This window comes from Rhinoraja longicauda, chromosome 25, assembly GCF_053455715.1.
Source record: "Rhinoraja longicauda isolate Sanriku21f chromosome 25, sRhiLon1.1, whole genome shotgun sequence".
NCBI classification, from domain to species: Eukaryota; Metazoa; Chordata; class Chondrichthyes; order Rajiformes; family Arhynchobatidae; genus Rhinoraja; species Rhinoraja longicauda.
The window spans coordinates 21,438,007-21,463,586 of record NC_135977.1 but is presented as its reverse complement, the minus strand read 5'-3'; the positions used below and the strand labels follow the sequence as shown (position 1 = coordinate 21,463,586).

Below are 25,580 nucleotides of genomic sequence, written 5' to 3'. Positions count from 1 at the left end.
TTTGATCAGGTGCCGTCTACGTCACCATGGCAACCGGGATCCGAGCGAGCGAGGGGCGGACTCTCCCGCGCAAACCACCGGGAGTCGCGCACGCGCACGCGCTCCCCAAACTGCCGGTCCGTGGGCGGGGGACCGGCGGGCGCGGTGGCTCTGGGGGTCAGGGGTCACGCTGTCCTGCGCGGGCGTCGGCGCTCGCGCGCGAATGGCGTTTGAAGCGCGCCAACGACAACGCTGTCATGGAAGCTTTTGCTTTGCAGCGGCCCGGGAAGCACGAGGGGCTGGGGCACCCAAGAGGAAACACAATGCCACATTCAAGATCAATCTTCAAATCATTGCACTCACTCGCTTGTTGAAATCAAGGTTTGTCGTTTGTGTTGCCAACAGGTGAAACACGAACACATCAAAACAGTTGCCGGCACCATGAAATGCATAATTCCCGCAAACAACCTGAGAGGTAGATTTCAAAATATTGACATTAATAGAACAAATATGTTTAATCTTTAAAAATGGTATCTATACTGCAGTTGTTCATAGGAATATAATATCTTCTTCAGCAGCAGATTTAATCAGTCTTTTCAAATAACTTCGGATGCGAAAATCATAATTTTGTTTTAAGATTTATTAATTCTCTAAGCCTTTGCATCAGCTATATTTTAAATAACTTCTGGGGTACTCTTGGCCCTTTGGATCCGTTCTCAGAATTGTCAGAAGTCATATTTTTAATCACCATTAAAGGTGAAATCTTAGGATTTATATTCTTATCCTATGCTTTCTTTACTTGACATCTGATATAAAATTGGCACAGTTTTGTGATATCAGATGTCACCCTTTTGTATAAATAATTCCAGGTGGTGCGCAAAAGATTTAATTTACAGTCAGCTGTATTTGCTATAATAAATTTTTCTGTGTTATATGTGGCTTTGTTTCATACTACAACAACTGAGTTTGTTAAACGGTGCTGGAAAATGAATCAGTGGATAATGTTTAGTCATGAAAAATGCTATCTTTCTTTACAGCGTTTGGAAAAGCAATCCACGCCTTATCCAAAATTGGTGATGAGTTATGGCTCGATCCTTTAGAAAATGGTGTAAGTTGTGGATATTAATAATATTTTTGTGACACTGACGGGATGGGAAGGTAATTCATGTTGGGTGAAGCATACCTTCTCTAAATGTTCTGATTTTAATATTTTACTATATATGATGATGTCTGAATTGAGACGTGTATTGTGGGTTGGATACATTGGATGGTGGACTGTAAGCTTTGCATCTCTTTTACTGATTCTACTTCATAGGTGGGGGAGTTACAACTAGAATTGGCTCAAGTAAATAAATTGTAAACAAAACAAAATATGTGTGGAATAGATTGGACGTTTCGTAATCAATTGCCCTTGTTCCATTCTCACCATTATTCGGCCCTCCAATCTTTCTTGCAAAATTTGGCTAGAATGTTGGCCTTGGGGCTCTGGTGGTGTTTGTTCTCTACCCAGCAATTGATTAACTGCTATGTCACATTGATGTCGAAGATGAGTTCAAATTTCGTTGCTGCTTGCTGCCATGTTCAGGACATTTGCAAACTATACTTTCATAACTTAAATGTGCTCAAGATAACATGGCTCAGCCACAATATGAGTCATTTTAAGATTCTGATTGGAAAATGGCTATTTATATCAAAGTAATGGGCGGCACGGTAGCGCAGCGGTAGAGTTGCTGCTTTACAGCGAATGCAGCGCCGGAGACTCAGGTTCGATCCTGACTACGGGTGCTGCACTGTAAGGAGTTTGTACGTTCTCCCCGTGACCTGCGTGGGTTTACTCCGAGATCTTCGGTTTCCTCCCACACTCCAAAGACGTACAGGTATGTAGGTTAATTGGCTGGGTAAATGTAAAAATTGTCCCTAGTGGGTGTAGGATAGTGTTAATGTACGGGGATCACTGGGCGGCACGGACTTGGAGGGCCGAAAAGGCCTGTTTCCGGCTGTATGTATATGATGATATGATGATGATAAAGAACTGAACTTCACCTTGAGTCAGCTAGTAGAGCTGCTGCTTGACAGTGCCAGACCTAGGTTCGATCCTGACCTCAAATGCTGTCTGAGCTGTTTGCATGTTTTTGCTGTGACCATGTGGGTTTCCTCTGGGTGCTCCATTTTTCCTCTACATCCCAATCATGTGCGGGGTTGTAGGTTAATTAACCTCTAAATTGCCCCTAGTTTGTAAGGAGTGGATGAGAAAGTGGAATAACAGAATGTGTGAACAGGTGATTGATAGCATTGACTCAGTCGGCTAAAGGGCCTGTTTCCATGCTGTACCTCTTTAAAAGAAACAAATGATTTAAAAAAAAAAGAGATAATTTTTGATTAGGCATTTGATGATTTAAATATTTAAGGCATCACTTCCTTAAATAGGAAACAATTAATATTCTGCACGTTGAATATGAATCTCTTTAAATACAATATACTCATTCATTTAACTGGTCAAAGTGTTTTTGAATATTTTTCTGCTATATTCTAGAATAGATAATCATTTAATGTTTTGTTTTGCAGCTTGCACTGAGATCGGTTAATTCTTCTGGATCAGCATATGCTTGTTTTTTATTTTCTCCCCTCTTCTTCGTGCATTACAGCAGGGGTAACAAGCAGCACCAGGAAACCTCTGAAGATGAGGTTGTACCCCTCAACTGTAAGATGGCAATTAAGGTATAGTTTGGGTTTTCCGAAGCTAAAGACTACAACATAGAAGCATAGAAATTAGGTGCAGGAGTAGGCCTTTCGGCCCTTCGAGCCAGCACCGCCTTCAATATGAACATGGCTGAACATCCAAAATCAGTACCCCGTTCCTGCTTTCTCCCCATATCCATTGATTCCGTTAGCCCCAAGAGCTATATCTAACTCTGTCTTGAAAACATCCAGTGAATTGGCCTCTGCTGCCTTCTGTGGCAGAGAATTCCACAGATTCACAACTCTCTGGGTAAAAAGTTTTTCCTCATCTCAGTGCTAAATGGCCTACCACTTATTCTTAAACTGTGACCCCTGGTTCTGAACTCTCCCAATATTGGGAACATCTTTCTTGCATCCAGCCTGTCCAATCCCTTAAGAATTTTATATGTTTCTATAAGATCCCCTTCTAAATTCCAGTGAATATAAGCCCAGTCGATCCATTCTTTCATCATATGTCAGTCCCGCCATCCCGGGAATTAACCTGGTGAACCTATGCTGCACTCCCTCAATAGCAAGAATGTCCTTCCTCAATTTAGGAGACCAAAATTGCACACAATACTCCAGGTGCTGTCTTACCAGGGACCTTTACAACTGCAGTAGGACCTCCTTGCTCCTATACTCAAATCCTCTCGCTATGAAGGCCAACATGTCATTTGTTTTATTCACTGCCTGCTGTACTTGCATGCTTACTTTCAGTGACTGAGGTACAAGGACACCCAGGTCTTGTTGCACCTCCCCTTTTCCTGATCTGACACCACCACAATGACAATAAAAGATATTGTATTGTATTCTGATAATAGACACAAAATGCTGGAGTAACTCAGCGGGACAGGCAGCATCTCTGGAGAGAAGGAATGGGTGACATTTCGGGTCGAGACCCTTCTTCAGACTGATGTCAGGGGAGTGGGCGGGACAGAGTAGAATGTAGTCAGACTTTGACAGTAAGACTGGTGGGAGAACTGGGAATGGGGAGGGGATAGAGAGAGAGGGAAAGCAAGGCTATTTGAAGTTAGTCAATGTTTATACCACTGGGGTGTAAGCTACCCAAGCAAAATATGAGGTGCTGTTTCTCCAATTTGCGCTGGGTCTCACTCTGACAATGGAGGAGGCCCAGGACAGAAAGGTCAGATTGGGATTGGGAGGGGGAGTTAAAGTGCTGAGCAACCGGGAGATCAGGTAGGTTAAGGTGGACTGAGCGGAGGTGTTCAGCTAAACGAATGCCGAGCCTGCAGTTGGTCTCGCCGATGTACAGGACTTGAACAGCGGATACAGTAGATAAGGTTGGAGGAGGTGCAAGTGAACCTCTGCCTCACCTGAAAATACTGTCGGGGTCCTTGGATGGAGTCAAGGGAGGAGGTAAAGGGACAGGTGTTGCATCTCCTGCGGTTGCAGGGGAAAGTACCTGGGGAGGGGGTGGTTTGGGTGGGAAGGGACGAGTTGACTAGGGAGTTGCGATGGGAACGGTCTCTGCGGAAAGCCGAAAGGGGTGGAGATGGGAAGATGTGGCCAGTAGTGGGATCCCGTTGGAGGTGGTGAAAATGTTGGAGGATTATATGCTGTATGCTGCAGCTGATGGGGTGGAAGGTGAGGACAAGGGGGAATCTGTCCTTGTTATGAATGGGGGGAGGGGGAGCAAGAGCGGAGCTGTGGGATATTGAGGAGACCCTAATGAGAGCCTCATCTATAATGGAAAAGAGGAACTCCCATTTCCTAAAGAATGAGGACATCTCCAATGGCCTGGTATGGAAAATCTGGGCGCAGATGCGGTGTAGACTGAGGAATGGGGAGTAAGGGATAGAGTCTTTCAGGAAGCAGGGTGGGAAGAAGTGTAGTCTAGATAGCTGTGGGAGTCAGTGGGTTTGTAGTAGATGTCAGTCAATAGTTTGTCTCCTGTAATGGAGACGGTGTATCCAGAAACAGTAGAGATGCTCCAAGTGAATTTGGGTGCAGGATGGAAATTGGTCATGATGTTGATGAAGCCAGTAAGTTCTGCATGGGTGCAGGAGGTAGCACCGATGCAATCGTCAATGTAGCGGAGGTAGAGTTCGGGGATTAGGCCAGTGTACGCCTGGAACAGTGATTGTTGCTTGTACCCTACAAAGAGGCAGGCATAGCTAGGGCCCTTGCAAGTGCCCAAAGCTACGCCTTGGATTTGGAGGAGTCAGAGAAGTTGTTGAGGATAAGGACCAGCTCTGCTAAGTAGAGGAGAGTATTAGTAGACAGAAATTGGCTGGTCCTGTGGTTGAGGAAGAAACGGAGGGTTTTAAGGCCTTCCTGGTGAGAGATGGTGTAGCGTGACTGGACATCCATAGTAAAGATGAGGGGGTGGGGGCCTGGAAAACGGAAGTCATTGTAGATGAAGTTCTTTCCTAAACATTCTGATAATTGCTTTCTTGTTCTTGCCACCAAAGTGGATAACCTCAGATTTATCCACATTATACTGCATCTGCCTACTCACCCAACCTATCCAAGCCACCCTGCAGCCTCATAGCATCCTCCTCGCAGCTCACACTGCCACCCAGCTTTGTGTCACCTGCAAACTTGGAGAATTTACATTTAATTCCTTTGTCTAAATTGTTAATATATATTGTAAATAACTGGGGTTATTCCTATTCTTTGCTTCCTGTCTGCCAACCAGTTTACTATCCATGTCAATACCCCCCCCCCCATTTAGCATGGTGACTAAATAATGTTCCTGTTGAAATAGAATTTAAACAATCATTTAAATAGAATTTAAACAATGAAATTTCGGTTTCTCCGTACACCCTGTTTACAATGTGTTTGAGGCAAGTTGGTACAGTGCCTAGCAATGTTATGTTAATATTGTTTCCTTGGTGTTAGCTAGAGGGCAAGATGTTCATGTTAGTTTAATGTATGATCTGTAATTTATAATGTCCTATGATCTTTTATTCTGTTTAGGTCGAATCACAATAGTTTATTACCACATTAAATCTTGGGACGAAATATGGCATTGGCTGAATTTTGAAAAATAATCTTTATATAACCTCTTATTTTTAAGTTGGAAACATAATATCCTGGTGTCTAAATTCAAACTATAATATGATTTTTGACAGCATATCTGCATGTTTCTTTCTGCAAATTCTCGCCCCCTGAAAATATTTTAAAACCTAAAATTTCTCAAGCCTTGAGTGAGATACAGATTACGTTTTTTTTTTGTTCTTTTACTCAGTATGTTCTTCCAATGTTTCGGTGCCTAACTACGTTAGAGAGGAATGTGGAGAAATGCAAGATTTATGTAAATTCACAGGACTGCCGAGTTGTTTTTCAGTTCTGCTGCAAACACGGTATGAAAACAAATTTACTAAACGTGTCTTGAGATTTCATGGTGTCATTTTTTTTAAATCGACCTGATAGAGGAGATGGGGCCATAGCTAAATAACTCATGTAAAAGAATAGTACCTCAACTCCCACTCCAATAATCTATTAGAGCATTGAAAAAGATTTTGTGCTCCAGCCTTTGGAGGGAGAACTGAGCTGCCTTCTGATTTGAAGGTGAAAGTGCTGTAAACTGTGACATGGGTGAGTCAGTAGAACCCGAGAGTTTAGTTTGACATGTGTAAATTGACACTATGGGCAGGAAGCATTTGCTTATTGATACTCAGAAATGTCATCCTTGATTATACACTGGGGTCTTGAGTGCTGCATAAACTAATGGCCTTCTAATGACAGTTCCAGAAGTACTTCATTGGCTATGTAATAGAGCATTCTGACAGTGTGAAAGCTACTTTTTAACTACAATTTTTTCCAGTAACTCCTGGAGATAAAATAATAATTCTCTGTTCACGGTCTATAAGAGTGGCAGCTGTCAAGTGATGCATTTATTTTAGTTTTTTGCCTGTTTTTGTTCCGTGACTTACTGTTTTTCTGGTTACAGGAATCACTAAAGCTCACCATTTGGCATTTCAAGAGTGTGAGACCCTACAGGCAGTGTTTTCGAAACAGTTATGCCCAAATATAGTGCGATCTCATGCAAGGTAGGAACAATCATGCACTACAAGTGGAATAAACTATAATGGGTGGAGATAAATATTACTATTGTGAAGAAAATTTAAGCCAAGTAAGGGGCAAACTCCATGTGGCATTTTAGTAGATCCATAGATTGGAAATTTGCAAAACCTAAAAATTCAGGCACACCAATATCTCAAAAGGGCCTGGCATACAAATACTAAGTTAACAATCTCTTCACTGACACAACGGCTGTAAATGTTGAGGTGTGCTCTCAATGCTGACACCTTCAAGACAGAAACAGACCCTGTTGACTGTTCTGCTGGTTAACAACTGAAACCTGGAAATTAAAAAAACTGCGGATGCTGGAAATCTGAATTAAAAACAGAATGCTGGGAATTCTTCAACTTGAGATGTCAGCTCTCCGTTTATCTTCCTACAGATGCGGCCTGCCCTGCTGAGTATTTCTAGTATTATCTGAATTGTGACCATGCCAGTGCTACATAGAACAATACAACGCAGGAACAGGCCCATCGACCTATAATAGCCATACTGAATATGATGCCACATTAAAATAATTTCCTCTTCTTGCAAGTGATCCATTTCCATCCGTTCCCTGCATATACATGTGCCTATTTAACAGCCTCTTAAATGCCCTTATTTTATCTGCCTCACCACCACCCCGGCAGCCTGTTCCAGGCACCCTCTGTGTGTCAAAGAAAACTTGTCTGCACATCTTTGCACACACTTTAAACTTTGCCCCTCTCACCTTCAACCTAAGCCCTGTGGTCTTTGACATTTTCACCGGGGGAAGGGGGAAGGGTTCTGCCTGTCTACCTTATCAATGCCTCTCATAATTTTATACGCTTCTATTAGATTTCCCCTCCAATGCTCAACCTCCAATGCTCCAGAGAAAACAATCCAAGTTTGTCCACCTTCTCCTTGTAACTCATACTATGTTGATTGAACCTGCTAAGTATATACATCATTTTCTGGTTTCTGCTTTCCAGTATTGCATTTTAATGCTGTTTACCTTTAACTTGGGGCCAAGTTTCCCTCTTGTTCCTTGCATTGAGCGCCACTGTTATTAAGTATTAGTGAAGCACCAATGAAATGTGAAAGTACGTGCTCTTGAAAATAATGGGAATTGTGTTGGAAAAATATGAAAACTATGACATGTGGGAGTATAAATGAAGACCTGTCTTGAGAATCAATAAATACTTCATCAAAATAAAATGATGCATGTGATTTTTTTTAAGGCTTCTGGCTGACGTTGCCATTCATTTTCCAATGACTCAAGAAGAAATTACATTGACTGTAACTCCTGTGAAAGCTTTCTTCAAGAGCTATGTAGATGAAGACAAAGGTAATTCGATTGTCACCAATCGATTGTTTCCAATGCAAATGGAATAGAGTTCAATTATCAGCTAAAAGAGATAACGGTCTTTTAATTCTCACCTTATGTAGACTTTTCTTGTTTATGTACAGATTTCTCAAAAGTAATGCAAACTGAAGTGAGTTTAAAACCCAATGAGTTTGAATATCTGCAAATTGGAGTTGATGCTGAGATAACATTCTGCTTGAAGGAGCTTAGGGTATGGAACTTAATTTTGTTATTGTATATTGATGTTTCTGAATTTGGTATCACAAAATCACATGAAATTCAATCCAATGGGCCCAAATCAGATCACTTTTCAGTATGTCTGTGGCATTGAATTCTTTCAATTATAAATGGATGGATTAAATACACGAAGAATATTTATGCTGAGGGTTTTTCATAAGGGATTTATTCTTTTCATTAAAACGGGCAATTGTGGTTTCTTAAGTTCATCTACACTTCCCTATATGATTGGGTGTATGAAAGTCAGATTTATCGTATAAGCTGTTTAGTCCACATCTTGGGTTTTAGAAATGATTTATATAAAAACTTTGAGATGCTACTTTAGGGATAGTTTCTTCCCAGCTGTTATAAGGCATCTGAACCATCCAACCAACAACTAGAGAGTGGTCCTGAGCTATTATCTACTTCATTGCAGACCGTCGAACTATCTTTAATCAGACTATCTTGCACTAAATGTTATTCCCTTTTTCATGTATCTGTACACTGTGGACGGCTTGATTGTAAACATGCATAGTCTTTCCACTGACTAGTTAGCACAAAGCAAAGAGCTTTTCATTGTACCTCGGTACATGTGACAATAAACTAAACACGACATAATTTTTATTACATGTCTAACCAACAGTACTTGGAAGGTTCATGCTCAAAGAGAGTGGTGTAGCTTTTAATTGTTTTAATTGGAGTTTACCACAGTAAAATGTGTATTGAAGAAAAAGCCACATCCAAGGGAACTCGAAGACAGTTGTTTTAATTGGATACATTGAACGTTAATGTTACATGTTGTGCTTTACATTGTGCAATCGATAAAACAAGATGACACAGTCTCTAAATAGGTGGTATGCATCTTGTTTTATGGGAGTCTGCAAAAGAAAAATATCAAGGATATCATCTTTTTAGCTAATTATTTCACAAATTGCTGGAGTAACTCAGCAGGTCAGGCAGCATCTCAGGAGAGAAGGAATGGGTGACGTTTCGGGTCGAGACCCTTCTTCAGACTGATGTCAGGGGGGCGGGACAAAGGAAGGATATAGGAAGACAGGAAGATAGAGGGAGACAGGAACATAGAGGGAGAACTGGGAAGGGGGAGTGGAAGAGAGGGCCAGAGGAACTATCTAAAGTTAGAGAAGTCAATGTTCATACCGCTGGGCTGCAAGCTGCCCAAGCGAAATATGAGGTGCTGTTCCTCCAATTTCCGGTGGGCCTCACTATGGCACTGGAGGAGGCCCATGACAGAATGGTCAGACTGGGAGTGGGAAGGGGAGTTGAAGTGCTCAGCCACCGGGAGATCAAGGCAACCTTTTTAGCTAAGGTAATATTGAACAATATTTTACTTGGAAGCGTCAGCATGTGGGTCCAGGCTATTTTTGTACTTTGTTTAACTTCCTACAGTGTTGCAGGTGACACATTTGTAAGGTAATTGGTGCCTCCGCGGAGTTAATCAAACAGAAGTTCATGCAGAGGACATCTTGTGATTCTCGGGGGGGTGGGGGGGGGGACAGAACAAAAATTCAGTTAGTTGGGTACACAGTAACGTCAGCTGAACTTGAGATTGAAAAGAATGGTGATTATTGCTGACTACATGAGGCTGCTTGCTGACATCTGTGGAGCAGCCCCTCAGGAGAAAGCTCTGAAATAGAAAGTCCCCATGAAGCATTGTGAATAAGGTTAAAATTAGGCTTTGTATTACATGGTAGGAGGCTTTGTGATATTCAGTGGTATACTTTACATTGAGAGTACTACTCTGCGAGTGCTTTTAATTATGTAGGTAATGTCATTTTAATTAATACCCACAGGAGTAAAATAACAAATGTTTCACAATTCCTGCCTTTTTGATCAATCAACTATGCATTTTTCTAACCGATTCATGATATTTAATATTTTTTGTTCAGAACTGAATCATTGCAGATTATTTTCATCTTCCACTCTGACTTCTCAACTAAAAAAGTGACAGGTTTAGAAATGTTAGGTTGGCACCTTGGATATATTCTTGATGCCCAGATAGATCCTTGTATGAGTATTGTACAATGGAAATTGCTTTTGGTGATAGTTGGGATGTGGTTGGGAATAAAATCGTGAAAATAATAGATCTGGTAAACAAAATCATGAAAGGAATAGATTGGGTAAATGCATAGTCTTTTGCCCAGAGTAGGGGAATCAAGCACCAGAGGACATAGGTTTAAGGTGAAGGGGGAAAGATTTAATTGGAATGCGAGGGGTAACTTTTTTACAGAGTGGTGGGTATATGCAATGTGCTGCCGGATGAGGTAGTTGAGGCAGGTACTAACATAACATTTGATTTACTCCAGCATTTTGTGCCTGCTGAGTTACTCCAGCATTTTGTGAATAAATACCTTCGATTTGTACCAGCATCTGCAGTTATTTTCTTACACTACCTGTTGCTCCACCTATATCCTTCCTTTGTCCCGCCCCCCTCACATCAGTCTGAAGAAGGGTCTCGACCCAAAACGTCGCCCATTCCTTCTCTCCTGAGATGCTGCCTGACCTGCTGAGTTACTCCAGCATTTTGTGAATAAATACCTTCGATTTGTACCAGCATCTGCAGTTATTTTCTAACATTTAAGAAACATTTGGACAGGTACATGGATAGAATAGGTTTTGAGGGTTATGGGCCAAGCATGGTTAGGTGGGACTAGTGTAGATGGGGCATGTTGGTTACCGTGGGCAAGTTGGGCTGAAGGGCCAGTTTCCACGCTGTATGACTTTGACTCTATAAAACTCATTTTGGCATGTTTGAACATGTGCAGTTTAGGCAATCGGGACTGTATTGTATCATTCTCTCGTGTTCCTTCATTTCCTGTGGTTTTTTCTCAACCTTTTGTGCTTTTGCTTTTTAACTTGTTCCTGATAAATGGTGACAAAGGCGACTAAGCCAAAACTATGACAGCATAGTCTTCACTGTAAGTGCAATGTGTAAGTATTCTGGATCAGAATCACAGAGTGATCATGTTTTTTGCTCAGTTGCAATTTTGGACCAAGATTAGTGCCCCAGGGAACTTCCACAAAATGAAATTATTATGATGGCTGCTAAGCTAACAATTTGTTTGTGGCAGTACATCAATTTCGCCCCTTTCTGTTCATAAAAATGAAAGGCCTTGTGTGTACCACATAAGACAATGTGGATCCTATCAGTATCAGCTTGCACCATGGGCCAGGCTGCAGACTGCAAATTCTTGAATACGCTTTGCTTGTCTACATGAAAATGCCTCTTTTTGGGCAGAGATTGTCAATCTGTTCTCACGCGGCAGCGACTGTGAACATTGAAAAGCTTTCATCACCAGGGAAAGTCTGGAAGAAGCCAGCTATACAAAAAATAAGAGACGTGGTCGCTGTCAGCTACGACTGTTTTGTCCCTTCCTTGTTTTGAAATTGCAGTGTTGGCATATTTAAGTGACAACCTCTTCGGTGAAGATAGGTAACAGAATTTGGTGAAGGATTAGAGATGAACAGACTGAGGAGGGGGAAGAAACACGGAAACTGGGGTGGTGGGAGAAGGTAGAAGAAATGTGTGCGCACTGGGGTGGGGGTGCTGGAGAAGGGGGGGGGTAAGGAGAGTGTTACTTGAAATTAGAGAATTCAATGTTCATGAGTTCATCAAGAGACACAGTCTGGTCTGCTGAGTTCCTCCAGCAATTTGTGTTTTGTACAACTTACGTTCAACTTCAGCTTAGAGTTTTTAAAGAAATAACAGCACATTTACAAGTTAAAAATGCTTTGGAATGATATCATAATTTTTTCTGCTGAATAGAGTTCTGTTCTTTTGATTAAAAAAATAATAATGTTATGCCTCTTTGGCATTCTTGATGTCCAGAAGGAATTGGAATTAAAGGCTCCTTCTCCACATAAAGGATGCATCCAAAGAGGCACAAAATGAAGTTAAAAAAATCAAACAAGACTCAGAACGTTCTATTTTAGAACAGACTTGCAGCCTTCGCTTTCGTGACAACACATCTACAAATAATGCACTTTATAAAGGCTTGAATAACATTCCAGTAATGGGTGTGATGCTCTTTGACCAGAGCGTAGTCTAGGTGTTATATTGGAAAACAAGTAATTTATCTTTGTTAGAACTGTGTCATTCAAGAAGGTGAGATTGTTTTGAAGTTAGCTTGTGGGTTGGCAAATGTTACTAATCTTTCTCGCCCGAGGGATAAATTGGAGACGCAGGATTTAATACTTCAGCAGGTCTGCCACATATATTCTGCCTTTAAATGGGCATTTAATTTCTGTTTAGGCTGCAGCTCGCATACTATGTTGTGCAGTTTGCTCTTAGCAATAATAGTTATTAATGTTTCCAATTTATGCTTTATAAAGTTTAAATACTATTTAAATTAATACTTCTTTCCCCCTACCAAGAAAAAGTCATTGCAACACATATTTATTGCTACATTTACATTCATTTCCATTTTTTACACCATTTTTTGTTATAGCTGGTTTCACAGACATAAGCAGTATTTAGTACCTTACACAATAATACTTCATTCATGCATTCTTAATTATGTTTATAACATGTAAAAACAATTTGGATATTTGATTAACGAGGCAGCAATCCAAGCTCGAAGCTGTGCATAAATTTTAATGCTACACAGCAGTTTTTAAAATAAATATCATGTTCAAAAAATTCTCTTCGTTAGTTAAACAACCATAGCATAAAATTTGAAGAGTAAATGATTCATTTCCCATTATATTATATCTGCATTGTATTATTCCAGCATTTGTGTTTTGAACTGGATCTTCACTTACTGTAATTTGTTATTGGTCATCCGGTAACGTATTGGTTGATTTCAGAGCAATATGAAATCACTATAGTTGGAAAAAAAACATTTGTTTCAGTTCAAGATGTTGTTCTATTATATTGTTTTGTACTACACTGCAAAAAAAGCGCATATTATTTTAAAAGTTTATGGTATGAAGTTTTGCTAAATATAAATTATATTTTTTTGTATTGAAGGGTCTTCTGGCATTTGCTGAATCTATGAGCCTTTCTATATCAGCCCATTTTGGAACAGCTGGGAAGTAAGCTTATTTTCTACAGCAATTGCAAAATTGAATGCAAATCAATTCCATCTCCCCTTGGGATTCTTCGTTTTAAAGAAAACAATCCCTGCCAAGCCTGTCTTTCCTCATAAGTAAAATTCTCCAACCTTGGTAACATTCATGTGATGTGCCTGAAATGTACATAGTGCTCAAACAGTGTGTGAGCCTTTTATACATCTTCTGTATAACCATGGCTAAATATTTTACAGCTTTCTGAATCACCTTAACAGTATGTCAAGTAACTTTCAGCAACCTGTGAATTTGCACTAAAATATTCCTTTCGACTGCCTCATTACCCATCCCAAATCTACTACTTCATACTTTGCTCACTTCTTGCTCACTTGGTCAGTTCATTGATATTCTGATTAAGTCAAAGAGCAATTATAAAAGCATCAACACTTGAATCACCAACTCTTCCTATCTGGAGCCCTTGGCACAGAATAATTAAGCATTAATATTCTTCTAAGCTCATTTTTGTTCATAAGAACATAATGTTTCTGCTAATTACATGATTTTGAGATGTTATTTTCTAAATGTTTAGTTCAGAGATGCAGCATGAAATGGTTTGCATCTGAATGCCAGTTCAGGCAGTTTTGTCGATGAGGTAAGGTTTATCTTCATGAAATTAGTCTTTTTATCCATTTGATTTTTACAGGCCAATTGCATTTATTATTGATAATATGATGCTTGAAGGTATTTTCGTACTGGCTACGTTAACTGACATAGGGAGCCAGGCATCATCACAGCACACTCAGAACTTAAAGGCCTTTGGCAATAGGAGGTAAGAAATTGTAGATAAACCTTTGACTGTTATAATCTAGTTAACTGAAATATCCTTTGACGCTTTATTTCCCTAACTATTATTTCCTTTTATTTTTGTAATGCAGCATCTGCAGTTCCTGGTTCCTACTATTGTTTTGTTCTGTTTAACTGATATGTTCACCCTCTATTGTAAAGGAAATGTTTTGGTTTATTATTGTTTATTATTGTTACTTGTGATCCTGAAAACTTTGCTTGATCAAATCATACTATACATGATTTGATTGATCCAATGATTTAGACACAAAACGCTGGAGTAACTCAGCAGGATAGGCAGCATCTCTGGATAGAAGGAATGGGTGACGTTTCAGGTTGACCCTTCAGACTGAAATTCAGGGGAGAGGGAGATAGAGATAAGGAAGTGTAAGGTGTGGGAACAAGACATCAAAGGGGATGAGAATCAATGAAAATGTACAATAGATCATTGTTAGCTAGGTGACAACAAAGCCAACAGAGTTAAAATGTAATCGGGGACAGTCAGACTGGTCGGAGAACCAGGAAGGGGGAGTGATGGAGAGAGGGAAAGCAAGTTAGAGAAGTCAATATTCATACCGCTGGGGGTGTAAGCTGCCCAAGCGAAATATGAGGTACTGTTCCTTCAATTTGCGCTGGGCTTCACTCTGAATCTCCGAACCAGTCTGACTGTCCCCGATTACCTTTTATCAATGTTGGCTTTGTTGTCGAGAGCTAACAATGATCTATCCTACATTTACGTTGATCCTCATCCCCATTGATTTATCTTTCTCACACCTTACACTTCCTTATCTCTGTGTCTCCCTCTCCCCTGACTTCAGTCTGAAGAAGGGTCTCGATCCGAAATGTCACCCATTCCTTCTATCCAGAGATGCTGCCTGTCCCGCTGAGTTACTCCGGCATTTTGTGTCTTCCGTGTAAACTAGCATCAGCAGCTCCTTCCTCCACAAATAGTATGATTTGCCTGGATCAAATCAAATGATGTATTTGATTGAAAACATGAGTACAAATTGAATACATGAGTTTATTTTTTCCTTGCACTGCCTGTTGTATTGCTATACACAAATACACCAGGTAGTGGAAAAAGAGAAATAAGCAGAATATAGTCTGCAGATAAAAAATGCCTCTGACACCTGTGCTAATCAAGAATCTATCTCTGCCTTAAAAATATCCACTGATGACCTCCACAGCCTTCTATGGCGAAGAATTCCACAATTGCTAGAACTGTGTTACAGGTAAACGTTTCTCTCTTGTGGATCTTACAGGTAACAATGCCTGAATTTCCTTTCATTCTGCTTTCTTTAGGATTCAAGCTAACATGTAGTTAAATAGAACATAAAACAGTTCAGCATAGGAATAGGCCACAATGTCTGTGCCGAACACATTGCCAAGTTAAACTAATCTCTGCTTGCACATGATCCATATCCCTTATTTCTGGGATATCCATGTGCCTATCAAAGCATCTTAAATGCTATCATTCCTGGCTACACCACTATCCCTGGCAGTGTGTTCCAGGCACTCAGCCCAGTGAAACAAAGAGCTTTCCCTGTATATCTTCTTTAAACTTTGCCCCTCTCACACCCTCTGACATTTGCATTTTAATCCAATTTTATCTATAACCCACAAATAGTCCCCTTCCCCCTCCCCTTTCTTCCCCAACATCTCCCCTTTCGCTCCCCTGCCCCGACCCCTGGCTGACCTTGCGCTGGTTTAGCCTCTTCCCCTCTTCCTGCACCCCTTCCAATGGCTATATAATTTGCAACTTTTCTACTCTTGAGTTTCACAATTCGCAACTCTTTATCCTTTTCAGGCTCACACCTGTCTTCATCTCTAGCCTTTTCGTCCCTCAATCAACCTATCAAAAAAAACCTTGTTTGTGTTCACCTATCACTGGTCAAGCTCTGCCCCTCTTATTCAGCTTTCTTTCTCCCCCCCCCCCCAATCAGTTTGAAGCAAAATGTCACCTACCCATGTTCTCCATAGATGCTACCAGATCCGTTGAGTTACTCCAGCATTTTGTTTTTCTTTGATATAAACCAGCACCTGTTATTTAATATAAACTAGTTCTTTGTTATTTCATTTAAATAATTTTGAATTAATGTTGCTGCTTCTTTGCTATTTAACGTGAAGCTTACGACATCCCTATTGTAAACAGCTAATCATATTGAATTTGTTGCGATAAAATTTTAGACAATACAGCCCACCTACAGGCAAAATAAAGTGCAATTTTTCAAGGCCTCCATCAGTACATTTGCACTAACCAGATTTCCATTACTGAAGTATAAAAATAAATCATATGACATTGACATGATTTTATTTTCCACCATGCTCAAATTCCTGTACTGATTTTTTTTAAAAAGCTGGCTGAAAATATACAATCCTGATTGTTTAGTTATTCCATTGCAAAAACACTCAAGCACTTGAGAATGTTCACCCTATTTCAATTGTAAAGAGGAATGGCAGAAGTCAGGGAAGGAGGTCAGTAGTGTCTGTTGCCAGCCAAAAAAAAGCTGCTTATGCTATTCCCAGCCTTCAGCACTTGTCTGTAGTCTTTTAGGACTTGACTCTTCAAGTACACATCCAAGCAATAGATATGTTTAAGGTTTATGCCACTACCAATTGTACAGACTACAAATTCCAGACTCTGCACATTCTTTTTTGGAATATTCCTTGTCTCCCAATTAATTCTTCTGCCGGTTACTCTAAATCTAGGCCCTGGATTTTGATCCCTCTGCTTAAGAGAATTAGATCCTTCCTATTTATTTAATATTGGCCCTTTTTGTCTTTTTAAACACCCCATTTAAGTTGTAGACACCAAGGAACTGCAGACGATAGTTTACAAAAAAAGACAAAACGCTGGAGTGACTCAGCGGGTCAGGGAGCATCTCTCGAGAACATGGACAGGCGATGATTCATGTCCGGACCCTTCTTCAGACTGCTGAAATCTGCTCCACTTTGTGACCTCGGTTAATTTACCTTTCAATCTCACATTCCAAAGAAAACAACCCTTAGTACATCTGGGTTTCATTCATAACTATAACTTTCCTATCCAAACACCTTCATAAATTTTCTCTGTGACATCCAGTAATGACAGACCACAACTGTATGCAGCATTCAAACTGTGGCCTATCTAGTTTTATGTATAGTTCAAACATTACCGTCTAGACAGACATTTACCTTCTCTTCTGTGCTGCGGTTTCTCAGAGTAGGCACCCAATATGACTTTTTAACTGACATATGCACACATACTCCAAGGTTCAAACCACTCAATTTCCTCTCATTGAATGTGTAGTCCTGCCATGTTTTGATTTATAAATTATTTTTTTACTGTTTTTGTTTCATCTCTGAATAGTAAAATCAAATTAAAAGTAAATTTCAGAAATATTTAAGATTAAAGTGTAATTTGCAAAATTGATTAAATGAAAATTGGATGTCACACTTGTTAGTGAACTGATGGCTAGATTAAGGCTGAGGAATAAACTTTATTCAGAAATTTGAGTATGTAAACTTAAGTCCTCTTTTATAGATTGCTGCTGGATCCTATATTTATACGTTAATTGTACATCTGTGAATCGAACATTATCTTGCTCTAAATGTTGAACCCGTTATCATTTATGTGCACTGTGATTGTAATCATGTATAGTTTTGTCTTCAACTGGATAGCACGCAAACCAAAGCTTTTTACTGTACCTCAGTACACGTGACAATAATAAACTAAACATTAACATTTCTCTACCAGCAGTGATGATCAGCCAAACATTCAGACTGAAGATGTGAATGAATTGATTAATGAAGAAATTAATTCACCAGCAATAGCCATAGTAACCACTACACAAAAAGACGGTCGGTCCCAAATTCAGAAAAGAAAGGACCACTGCAGGAATCCCAGATTTACAGAAAATCTAAATCAAAATGTCAAGATTTCCTCTGTGTTTAGCAATTACTTAGAGGATGGAGTTGAAACTGAAATGGTGCCTGGAACACCACCAAATAAAAAGGTAGAGTATTGGTTTATAAAATATGAGATGTTTTTGTTGAAATAAACAACGTTGAAATAAAAATAAAAATAATGTACTTTGGACTATTTAGAATTATACTACAGGTAGCCTCTACATTTGATTTAGTTTCATGTTTCCCTAACAGAACCAAGCTTCCTTTCTCTCGTGTTTAGCCTCCAAAAAACTATTTTTTGACCCGAGAGAAGCTGTTTTGCAAGCCAGCACAGAAAATGTTATATTCCAGCTTTTAGATTGGAATACGTCCAATTATTGGAAGCTTTCCAGCCTCCAACTTTTTTTTGTAGTGAAACCTTTTCTACGATTAGCAATTTAAAAAATTGTCAGTAATCGAGCAACTACCTTGCCCAAGAGCTATGTATTGAAACTCAAAAGGAAGGGCTTCTCTAAAATCATAACACAAAGTGCTGGAGAACTCATCAGGTCTGCAGCATGTATTGGGGGAACGGATGATGTTTTGGGTCGAGACTTTTCTTCATGATTGATTGTAGAGGGGGGGGGGGGGGGGTGGAAGCTTGAAAAGAGAACTGGGGACAGGACAAAGCCTGGCAAGTGATAGGTGGATAAAGGTGAGAAGGTTGGTTAGTAGATGGGTGGAACAGGTGATAAAGGCTACAGGTGAAAAGGAGACAAGGGTGTCAGATGAGCAGAGAAGAGTGAAATGTGAAGCTGGAGGAAAGGGTACAAGTAAAGGGTTGATGGGGGGGGGGGGGGTTAGGTCTCACAGATGGATAGATAGCCACATTGGGAGCACAGGATGCAGTAAACTAGGTTTGGGGAGGTGCATGTGAAACTCCATCTAACCTAGAAAGGTTGCTGGGGTCCCATGATAGATATAAACATGATCTGGTGATATTTCAACATGAGCTTCTCCCGCTGGTAACCTCACTGCAAGAGGCTGTCATATCTAATCACACTCAAACACTCAGCTCTGTACTGACATGGAGCAGGTGACTGCTAGCTGGCAATAGAATCATTTAGTAGGAACACCACAGTGGATCTAATCATGTGCATCGCGCTCGGTAATGAGCGTAGTCCCTGATTTCCCAGTGGGTAGTTGTAGTAGGAGAGGGTACAGATGAGGGAAGAAGCAGAGAGGATGCCCGTTCCCAGTCACTAGGAACTGGAGACAGGGGTCAGGACAGACTCCTGCACTATTACAGGGAAAACAATAGCAGCTTCTACATGTAATTAAAATATTAAATTATTTTTACTTTTCCAAAGCAGTACATGAAGGTAGGGAATAAAAAGTTTTCTTGCAGGTTAGAAATGTGGCTGATGATCTGCACTTTGCCACAGGTGGGGCAGATGGTATATGATGAGGTGGCTCGATAGATTGCTTAGAATGTTTCTGTGACATGTTGAGTTCCTCCAGCACTTTGTTTTGCTCAAGATTTCAACATCTGCAGTTCCTTGTATCTCCATGATCCAGGACTAACTGTCCTTGGCAAAGATATTCTAGTATTCCTCAGATCTATCTGACAAGGGAGTGTGCCTAGTTTTGCCCTGTGTATATACAAAACACAATTATTCTGATCAATTACTGCCCCAACAGTTGAATGAATGTAGTGAGGGGATTCCTAAATGATTCAGGACAAAAAATAGATATGGAACAATAGGCCATATGCCCCAGTCCATTGTCAGTCAATAAAATCATAGTTGATTCAGTGTCAAAAGGCCACTTTCCCACCAATCCAATTATCTCAATTTCAAACCTACTAAACTATGACAGTCACTTTGACAAAACAAGGGAATGGCCATTCAAAATACGCTTGAGCAGCATTTCTCAACCGGGGTTCCCAGGAACCCTAGGGTTCTGTGAGAGGTCGCTAGGGGTTTTGAGACAAATAGGCTAATTATATGTAAATGCATTTTTGAGTCATTTTTGTGTTTAATTTCATATTTGTAATTTTATTATACACGTACAGCATATTCTTGGAAAATTCTTGGGTTTATAAAGTCTTCAAACTGTTTTATCATTTAAAAGTATAATAATCAGGGAATATATTTAGCAACGTCTATATGGCGCCAGTGTGAAACAGCCTTTAGTGGTCAGCAAAGATACTAGAGGAACAAGAGGGACCACTCTTGAAATCGCCTATACTGGAGTGTAGTATGCAAAGGAGCGTAACATCTGCCATTTTAGTAAGCAAAACCCGCTGTCCGTTATGCCTCGTAGTGAAATCAGTGTTTTAGGGGAACAGTATGTGTGATACAATTAAAGTGCAGAATATATCTCATCTATCAATTCACAGATTTTTGTTATTTTTCTTTTAAAATGTTTCTGCACGTTTCTGCCTACTAAAATGGCGCCATGACATACTACGGTTTTTTGGGTTAAGTGGTCCATCTTGTTCCTCTAGTATCTGGTGGACAGGAGCTGTACGTGACGGATTTGTGTATCCTTACACGTGACTCACTCGAGTACAGACACATGCACGGTCTCCATCAGTCCTGTCTGCGCTTCCTGGCGTGCAGGCAGTCCCTCATTCACCCACGTTCTTTAGTAATTTTTGCCCATCTATTAGGGATGTTATGTGAATTTAAAAAAATTAAGTATGTTTGTTTGTTTTTGTTAGTTTATGAACAGTTTGTGCTGTTTTCTCTCTCTCTCCAAGGTTAGTTCTGTTTGCCTTTATTTGCCTTATGAACTTTAAGTTTATGAAAGAAAGATAATATAATTATATATAATAATTAATGATAAAGATATATAATAATTTTTATGTAGGGGTTTCCTGAGACATGAAAGTTATTTCAAAGGTTCCACAAGGGTAAAGGTTGAGAAACGCTGCGCTAGAGGATAGTGAAGCCTTGGAATTTATCATGAATAATTAGCTCAATTGCTGAATATGATTTGTTTTTTGGGAATTTAAGAAACTGAGGCAGATGGAATGAGTGCAGGAAAATGTGGCACTTGGGTCAAAAATCAGCCATTACTCTACTTGCAAGTGGGCATCGAATCAAATGGCCGCATACCTATACCAGGTTCTTGTGAACCAATCTAATCAATGATTTACATAGTTTGATAGTAATTCTGATTTTGCGTTCACTGTCCTTGCTTATAAAGTCTGACCTGAGAAACTTGAAAGTTATGTCCTCTAACATGTTTAATATTATGTAAATTTAAAGATTCACAATGTTTGTAATATCCTATTTCTTCCCAAAAAAGTTGTGTTCACTATTCTTCAGTGCTGTGTTAAGCAAACATCAGAAGAACAGTCATCAATCCTTAGTGAGCCTAGCAGATGACAGTGAGGAGGATGATATTAAGGAAGGAAAACGCAGGCAAAAGTTCTCAGAACTCTGAGTGACAGTCCTGGGAATATCTGCTCAACAGCTTCAGGATCTGGACAGCCAATGGGCAGCTTTACAGGCGAAGCAAAAATCCTGCTGATCTGAACCATTGCAACTATGGGATACGGACTTTGTATTTGATTCTGCTCTTGTTCAGCATGTTATGAAAGGACTTACAGTAGTAATTAGATGCATTGAAATTTGTTTTAAAGCATCACAATCATTGACTTCATGTTAAGCATTAAGAATGGCAAATTCAAAGTCGCAAGTTGAGATTTGTCTCGGTTCTCAGGTAGACAATTTGTTAAAACAAAGTTCAAATTTAAAAAAATTAAATGCAAGTCAATTTGCATTTTTAACTTATTGCAAATTGTATAAAATCTCCAACTATACTTTCACCAAATGTGAATAAAATTAAATGCTTTAATTACTATAACATTTTCTAATGATATGTTTGAATAAATTTGTCTTTTTTTTATACAATAGCCAATTGTCTTTTAACAGCAAAGGAAGAAGTAAGATGTTTAAGATTAAGACAATTATTTGATTTAATGCAATAATCTTTTGAATTTTAGTCTTTCAAAACCCACTAGCAAGATTTGTAGTGGCAAGATCTTAACTGATTTAAATAGTGCAAAAGGTTTTTCTTCACATTAAACGTGTAACTTAAACCAATGACCCATGGAGAGTACAAGATCTGGTGATTGCTGGAGCAAATTTTCAGGACTTGATACATTTCTAAAATTTGAGTTTAAGAATGTTGCCTACTTTACTTAGTTTCAAATTATATTACAAATAAAATCTCAGCATAATACTAATGGTAACTGAATAACCAGTAAATGGTGGCATATACATTATACACTTGAGATGTTCAATTGCAAATATTTTTCTAATTAAAATGCAATATCATGTAAGTTCAGTAGATTAAAACAATCAAGACAGCTGTTAATAAGCATCCAAAAAGATTTGAACATATGAGGCATGACGCACAAGGTTTGAACATGTCAAAATTAAGATAATTAATGGGGGGCAGTGGAAAATACTGGCAACAAACTTGGTCCTATGATTGTTTAAAAATAGAAGCACAGCAGAGGATGCAATTTAGCCTATTATATATACAGGCTTTGGTAGAGGAAAATAAATGAAGCTCCTCAGCCTGCAAAACTAAAATAAGATTCACGTGATGTCTGGCATTACCACTGCAGCATTTTGCTATGCACAGCAGAAAAGATTACAGCTTTAAAATTGTACTCTATTTGCTGATTTAATAAAATTCAAATAGTTTCACTTGGACATGGTACAAATTGCACCATCCATATTACTTGTGTCAATGAAAAAGTACAAATGCAGAACAATCAGCTACTTACATATTCAATACCCGAGTACTTTTATATTCTACATCATCCAGTTTGGAAAGGGTTTTGTAAAGATGATTGAAGTTGGCAAAGTTCAATATTAAATAGCATATTGGAAACAAGGGATAGAGAGAGCCAAGCACCTAACCTTGACACTTTACTAATCCATGTTTAGATTTGACATTTAGAATCACCAGCTGGCTAAAGATGAATGTCAAGATGAAACTGAAATGTAGATATTGGAATGTAATGCTCTCCTTTTGGAATTCAAGCCACGGTTTAGGTCACAGTAATGTTAACCTTGAAAACATTGCATTTAACATTGAAGTATTGGATGTACATTTGGTTAATACTGTAATGTATGTAATTACATACAACAGCATGTAATGAAAGCATAATGCTGGTCACTTTGAATAATTTGAGTAATGAGGAATTCCATTTTCAAAATTCAAGGCAATGCACCATCTCTGGAAATTATAAGAAAATAACTGCAGATGCTGGTACAAATCGAAGGTATTCACAAAATGCTGGAGTAACAGCAGGTCAGGCAGCATCTCGGGAGAGAAGGAATGGGTGATGTTTCGGGTCGAGACCCTTCTTCAGACTGATGTCGGGGGGCGGGACAAAGGAAGGATATAGGTGGAGACAGGAAGATAAAGGGAGATCTGGGAAGGAGGAGGGGAAGAGAGGGACAGGAACAATCTAAAGTTGGAGAAGTCGATGTTCATACCACTGGGCTGCAAGCTGCCCAGGCGAAATATGAGGTGCTGTTCCTCCAATTTCCGGTGGGCCTCACTATGGCACTGGAGGAGGACCATGACAGAAAGGTCAGAATGGGAGGGAGTTGAACTGCTCGGCCATCGGGAGATCAGTTTGGTCAATGCGGACCGAGCGCAGGTGTTGAGCGAAGCGATCGCCAAGCCTGCGCTTGGTTTCGCCGATGTAAATAAGTTGACATCTAGAGCAGCGGATGCAATAGATGAGGTTGGAGGAGGTGCAGATGAACCTTTGTCTCACCTGGAAAGACTGTTTGGGTCCTTGGATGGAGTTGAGGGGGGAGGTAAAGGGACAGGTGCTGCATCTCGTGCGGTTGCAGGGGAAAGTGCCCGGGGATGGGGTGGTTTGGGTAGGAAGGGATGAGTGGACCAGGGAGTTACGGAGGGAATGGTCTCTGCGGAACGCAGAGAGGGGAGGGGATGGGAAGATATGGCCAGTGGTGGGGTCCCGTTGTAGGTGACGGAAATGTTGGCGGATGATTTGTTGGATCCTCTGGCTGGTGGGGTGGAAGGTGAGAACGAGGGGGATTCTGTCCTTGTTGCGAGTGGGGGGAGGTGGAGCAAGAGCGGAGCTGCGGGATGTAGAAGAGACCCTAGTGAGAGCCTCATCTATAATGGAAGAGGGGAAGCCCCGTTTCCTGAAGAATGAGGACATCTCTGGCGCCCTAGTGTGAAACACCTCATCCCGGGCGGAGATGCGGCGTAGACGGAGGAATTGGGAGTAGGGGATAGACTTTTTGCAAGGGACAGGGTGGGAAGAAGTGTAGTCCAGATAGCTGTGCGAGTCAGTGGGTTTATAGTAAATGTCCGTCACTAGTCTCTCCTGTGGTGGAGATGGTGAGGTCCAGAAACGGAAGGGAGATGTCGGAGATAGTCCAGGTATATTTAAGGGCAGGATGGAAATTGGAAGTGAAGTGAATGAAGTCAGTGAGTTCTGCAATGGGTACAAGAGGTAGCACCAATGCAGTCGTCGATGTAGCGGAGGTAGAGTTCGGCGATGGGGCCGGTGTACGCCCGGAACAGGGATTGTTCGACGTGCCCGACAAAGAGGCAGGCGTAGCTAGGGCCCATAGCTACGCCTCTGGTTTGGAGGAAGTGGGAGGAATCAAAGGAGAAGTTGTTGAGGGTAAGAACCTGCTCTGCTAGGCGGAGGAGAGTGTTGGTAGATGGGGATTGGCTGGTTCTACGGTCGAGGAAGAAACGGGAGGGCTTCGAGACCATCCTTGTGGGGGATGGAAGTGTAGAGTGACTGGACATACATGGTAAAGATGAGGGAGTGGGGGCCTGGGAACCGGAAGTTATCGAGGAGGTGGAGAGCGTGTGAGGTGTCTTGGACGTAGGTGGGGAGGGATTTAACCAGGGGGGATAGAATGGAGTCGAGGTAGGTGGAAATAAGTTTGGTAGGACATGAGCAGGCCTCTGGGTCCTTTGACTCCTCCCTGTTCCTCCCTTTCTGACATGGACCTCCTCCAGCAGTGCCATAGTGAGGCCCACCGGAACAGCACCTCATATTTCGCCTGGGCAGCTTGCAGCCCAGTGGTATGAACATCGACTTCTCCAACTTTAGATAGTTCCTCTGTCCCTCTTCCCCTCCTCCTTCCCAGATCTCCCTCTATCTTCCTGTCTCCACCTATATCCTTCCTTTGTCCCGCCCCCCGACATCAGTCTGAAGAAGGGTCTCGACCCGAAGCGTCACCCATTCCTTCTCTCCCGAGATGCTGCCTGACCTGCTGAGTTACTCCAGCATTTTGTGAATAAATACCTTTGATCTCTGGAAATTAGTCATGTTTATTCCCACAAATTTGTGCTTCCATGTTCAAAATCAGTGTGCCAGAGACCCAGATTTCATCCTAACCTCGGATGCTCCCTGGGGAGTTTGCACTTGCGCCCTGTGACGGCAATGGGTTTCCTCCCACATCCCAAGGAAGTGCAGGTTTGTAGGTTCAATGTTGACTCATGGGTAGAAACAGGTACTTAGATACAGTATTTT

At 40.6% G+C, this 25,580-nt stretch overlaps 1 protein-coding gene across 4 annotated transcripts; it reads left to right on the top strand.

Annotated features, from left to right (window-relative positions):
* The first annotated feature begins 213 nt into the window (after positions 1–213).
* LOC144605928 (cell cycle checkpoint control protein RAD9B-like) lies at positions 214–23,083 on the top strand. Of its 4 annotated transcripts, none has more exons than XM_078421608.1 (11): positions 214–454; positions 1,017–1,087; positions 2,545–2,697; positions 5,909–6,023; positions 6,614–6,713; positions 7,944–8,050; positions 8,173–8,279; positions 13,272–13,336; positions 14,013–14,138; positions 17,889–18,147; positions 21,335–23,082. In XM_078421608.1, exons 1-11 carry the CDS (start codon positions 421–423, stop codon positions 21,470–21,472), a joined length of 1,275 nt encoding a protein of 424 aa, XP_078277734.1. In that variant the 5' UTR covers positions 214–420; the 3' UTR covers positions 21,473–23,082. The 4 variants fall into 4 exon arrangements, with proteins under 4 accessions (XP_078277734.1, XP_078277732.1, XP_078277731.1 ...); XM_078421606.1 differs by having other exon boundaries at positions 289–454; positions 21,355–23,083; XM_078421605.1 differs by having other exon boundaries at positions 289–454; positions 17,892–18,147.
* The last annotated feature ends 2,497 nt before the right edge of the window (positions 23,084–25,580 follow it).